This window comes from Phaethon lepturus, unplaced genomic scaffold, assembly GCF_000687285.1.
Source record: "Phaethon lepturus isolate BGI_N335 unplaced genomic scaffold, ASM68728v1 scaffold1270, whole genome shotgun sequence".
NCBI classification, from domain to species: Eukaryota; Metazoa; Chordata; class Aves; order Phaethontiformes; family Phaethontidae; genus Phaethon; species Phaethon lepturus.
This window is the reverse complement of record NW_010513788.1, coordinates 15,488-20,253: the sequence shown is the minus strand read 5'-3', so window position 1 is coordinate 20,253 and position 4,766 is coordinate 15,488. Positions and strand designations below refer to the sequence as shown.

The window sequence follows — 4,766 nt, the reverse complement described above, 5'->3', positions numbered from 1 at the left end:
GCCGAGGAGCCCCCGGCTCTCCCAGGCAGCCCGGCCGCTGTGGATGACAGCTGGGCTGGTTAGCCGTGGCACGCGGAAATGAGAAATCCCTATCCCAAAAGGACATTCAGTTGCTCCACTCGTTGTCCTGAGTCTCCAAATTACCCAGCGTCCGCTCCAGGTTCACACCATCTCCACTATTTACTCTTTATCCCATGCCTGAAGAGCTCTTAATGAGCCACGCCAAGTGCAGGTACATCGAGAAACACTTTGGGAAGAGGCAGAGAAGGCGCAGCGGTGGCTGACACTTGCACGGAAGGAGGATGTTGTGTAGCTACAAGAGCAAGCTCGGCAAAAGAGGACCGCGATGGTGGTGATTTGCAACAACTACCATCGCTGTTACTGGGCTACGGCACGTGTGCTCCTGCACTTCATCGTATCAGAATTAATTTCTTTGGTGTTCACTTCTCTCATCACACATACACACGGATAGTCAGGTGCTGCCATCACAGCGTGCACCCTATTTTCAAGTCAACTAAAAAAAAAAAAAAAAATACTGCTGCAGCCCTAAACAGAAGATGTTTTTGGTCAAGTTGCTTAAAACCTCTCATGCTTTCACTCACCCACTGTGCAAACAGTCATCAACTCTGTCCTGGCTCAAAGGGAAACGACGGCCAGGATGAAACCTTGTCCTGGGCACTTTGGGCTGCACCCATCTGTGCACACCTTCTCCTTATACAAAATGCCAGACACGGACCCGAAAGCCAAATGCTACTCAAAATGTCAAATTATGGGTAAACAGGCAGCAAACCCAGACATTTATCTTTGTTCCTCTCCCAGTAGCATGCCACTGAGGTTTATCTTTCTCACTGGATTTCTGGAAATGAAGACGAATGCACTTCAGGCTGAAGAAAAAAATCCTGAGGGGAAAGCCATGGAGAAAAATAACCATCTAAACCCATAGATAAAAGCAGCTCTTGCAGATTAATGTATCAAAGCTTTTTAGCCCTTGGATTCAGCAACTGATTCTGGGCTCCAGACACCAGTAAGAAGAGGCATCATATGAGTCTCAGCCCCAAATCAGTGGGCTCTTGGGTTTGGAGAGGGGGTTAGTGCTGTCTGACAGGCACGTGGAGAAACGAAGCTGCTTCAGGAGCCGGTCTGAGAGCTCCCCCAGACACGGCCCCGGGGCTGCTCCAGCACATTTTGGGAACAAGCACACAAACACCCTGCAAGAGCCATCACGATTTAGACCAGAAAGAGAAATGTACACGCTGCACTGGCAGCTGCGAGCGTTTGCCTGCTCGCATCCTGACCCTCTCTGGCCCAACCAGTGTTTCGTTTTGCGCAGGATGCACCTAACGATCCTGGTCAGACGGCAGCCCGACGCTGGGCGCATCTCCCCGGCAAGCGGCGGAGCTGGCCTCCAGCTGGGCAGCCATTGGCAGGCAGCAGGGCGGGATGGGGGTCAGGGAAACGGGGTAAACAGGCAAAGCTCCGTCTTACCTCAGCAATGAGGACGACAATGACGGAGTCTTCCTTCTCCTGCTGAGTGAGCTCTGAGATGAGGGAGTTGAGAGTGTCGGTGAGGTAGGAATGCACCTCCCGCTTCACACTGGGGATTCCCATCACAACGGACACTGCCCAGGGCCAAGGAGAGATTTTAGAGATTGGGCTTTGCTGGGACAAGATGCGTTGCTCTGCTCCCATGACTGCCTTGTGGTTCACCTGCTCGGTGCCACGCTCCATCATCAAAAACCAGTAGTGATCAGCAGGTTGGTAGGTGCCTGGGCCATGTAGGGTTCCCATATTCCTGTCCCCCAGCCCAGTACCAACCAGCAGCACCCCAGTAAGCCAGGCTGGCAGGGCACCCAGAGCAGTCAGATAGACTCTTTCTTCTTTCCCTGAAAGACTGATCCCTAAGGAAACACCCAAAACCCTGACCCATCCCAGGGGCCTTTTCAGCCTGTGAACAGCAACTTCAAGACAACCCTTGTTCTCCAAACCCCTCCCATGGCCAGAAGCACTTCAGTTTAGGAGGCGTAAGTCAGGTTTTTGGCTTTGGGTTGGGATTTGGGAGCAGGGGCGAATCATCTAGTACCCAAAGTCCTACTCCAGATGGGATTTGTCTCCTAAGACTGGTTAGAGTGTCCATGAAGCACCCTGCAAACTGTGCTTTCATCCGACGACCTTCCAGGCCAAGTCTAGAGCGCTCTGGAGATGGAAAGCAGCAAAAAACATCTGGCAGAAGCATCGAGAACATTTTAGTGCCAGTCAAGAGCACAGACAGCTCTCCCCCATACTCACAGATGTGACATGGCTTACCCACCCCACGTGCCACAATACCAAGGAAGCTTGCATGATGCATGCAGCCGTTCCTCCAGTCCTGCTCATATCCGTACCACAGCCAGGCCCGGAGGAAAGGGGAGGGACAGGCACCAAGGTGAGGAAGAGCACCAGAAGCAGCACTAATTCCCATTTACCTCCAGTGCGCCCCTGTCCCACATGCACGGCTGGCTGCAGACTGTTCTCCTTTGACAGCAAATGTGGCAAATGATGGAAGATGGTGGGAAGGTGCAGCACATTCTTGTTGGTGATATTCCACAGTTTTAACTTGGTTTCGTCTTAAAAAGGAAAAGGGAATCAATTGCAAGGAACGGTTGGTAGGAAGAGACTGCAAGGCAAAAAGCCTTTTTAGAGCAGCCTGGCCACCCGAGACTACTGCTGGGTTATAAAAAATCAGGCCAACCTTTAACATGTTACCACAAACCCAATTAAAGTGCAGCAGGAGCCATGAGGGCCTTAAAGAAGTCCCAAAATATTTGGGACGGAGGGAGGAGAATGAAGATCAAATGAAGGTCAAATCAGATCTTTCTGCAGAGATCCAATTCTCTTCAACTGAGCAACTTAAAAAAAAAAAAAGAACAAATAAATTGGCGAGGGGTGCTCAGCCAGCCTAACTCCTTCCTCCCTCTCTTTTCGGATACCCATTTTCCATATGGATTCAGTACAGCCATAGGAAATGGCATGTATGAATTGCAAGAAAAAGAAAAAAGCTTGTAAGCAAGCAAATTGGCAAATATCCTCAGCAGAGGCAAATCTCAATGTTTAATAATGATGCATATGCACCTCTAATTAAACAGGAGTTTAAGAGTTCCCAAGTCCCTCTGAACTCCACAGTTGGCTCGCGCCGGGGGAGAGAAGAGCACGTCCTTGTCTGCAGCCCTGCACACACGCACACGCACGCACACCTCTCTACCTCCTTATTAGCAACTGCTTCAAAACAGCCCGAGATCCTCAACTTCTCTGTTTATTCACCAGATAAGCTGCTCCAGGTCCGGTTTATATCCCGCAGGGCCTGCTTCTCCGAGATCGCTCTTTTGATCTCCTCCAGGACCAGGTTGAGCTCCTTCGAGCGCTTCAGGCTCTCCTGCTCGGCTGCGTGCAGTCGGTCCCGGAGGGCAAGAAACTCCCGCTGGTAGATGTCCACAACGTCACCTGCAGATGGAAAAGAAAGAGAGAAGCTTTCTCCTCCGCACTCTGATGGGTTTCAAGCTGCAAAGGTGATGCTCATCACTCATGCCTCCCTGACCTCCCCAATCCTTAAAACAGAGCTTTAGGAAGCTGTGGTCCGGCACGCACCCGTTGATTGCGTGGGAGAGAGGGTGGTTTAAGTTGCAAAACTACAATTAAAACGCTACTCACATTTTTCTCTTTAACTTGGGTTTCCGGGTCATATAGAAATACGACCTGGTTCTCTGTGACCAAAGTACACAGCAAAAAATAAGCTGCATGGTAGTTCTTCTTCACTATATACTTGGAAAAGGGGAGTGAGCTGCTGGCATTAATTTTATGAGCAATATTCTGCATCTCTCTGCAGCGCCTGAAGTTTGAGTGCGTGAGATGGCAACCGCTGAAGTGAGCAGTGGGGAACCGGAGTCCAGTGAAAAAGAACTGAAAGCACTGGTGGTGATGGCCTCTTAAAGCCATGACAAACCCAGGGAATATCACTATTTTTAATTGTCTTGCTCCTCGCTTTGGTTCCCTTATGAAAAAGGAAAGAATTTTAAGAGCACACATCAAAGGGTGTTCGAGTGGGTAATTCGGGAGACCCACCGGACAGCATCTCGAAGGCCTTCTCCAGAAGGGGCATCTCCCAGATGACGCCTACTGATGGAAAGTGAGATGCTGGCAAGGGCTGCTCTGCACCGAGACGAGGGTGAGCAAAGCACCTCTTCCAGCTTCAGAAAAGAGTCCCAAATTCTAACAGCCAAAAGGGATTGGGGAATGTAAGCTCTCCGAAACAAGGCAGGATAAAGACTATCACACAGCAATAGCTGCCTGGATGCTTATATAAATCCAAGTGTTTGGATACACACCTTAATGATGCATCATAAATGTAATATATAAAAAAGAAGCTTTTGATAAGGTAATAAAGCTTTTTATTTTGAAACAACATCGTATCACCATGCCCTTTTTAAGCAATAAAACTATCGAGAGCCTTCAGCTGGAACTAACTATACAAAGCTGGGAGTGGATTTGGTTAGCCATTAATGAACCTTCCTGGGCTGTTTTTTACCCTATAATTAATGAAACTGCTCATTAAAAATACACTTTTATCTGTGGTCACTCATGTTTTCAGTAAGTTTTCAGTAAGGCTATAACTCACAGGACTACACCCAGAACAGATTTATCTGCTGAGTAGTAGACCCTTAGCCCAAACAGGACCAGAAGATCTAACGACCAAAAATACTGCATGGGGAATTCCCAACACAGGGCTAAATATA

General features: G+C 49.0%; 1 protein-coding gene across 1 annotated transcript in view; it reads right to left on the bottom strand.

Annotated features, from left to right (window-relative positions):
- Window positions 1-4,132, bottom strand: part of MGAT4B (mannosyl (alpha-1,3-)-glycoprotein beta-1,4-N-acetylglucosaminyltransferase, isozyme B) — a gene marked incomplete at its 3' end in the record, with an annotated part of 9,461 nt that extends 5,329 nt beyond the window's left edge. The window contains exons 1-4 of the mRNA XM_010290886.1: window positions 4,096-4,132; window positions 3,298-3,477; window positions 2,463-2,603; window positions 1,486-1,619 (exon numbers count right to left, since the gene is read on the bottom strand). Of these exons, the coding sequence (XP_010289188.1) occupies window positions 1,486-1,619; window positions 2,463-2,603; window positions 3,298-3,477; window positions 4,096-4,132 (492 nt within the window). The remainder of the gene's footprint in view (window positions 1-1,485; window positions 1,620-2,462; window positions 2,604-3,297; window positions 3,478-4,095) is intronic.
- Between the last annotated feature and the right edge of the window lie 634 nt (window positions 4,133-4,766).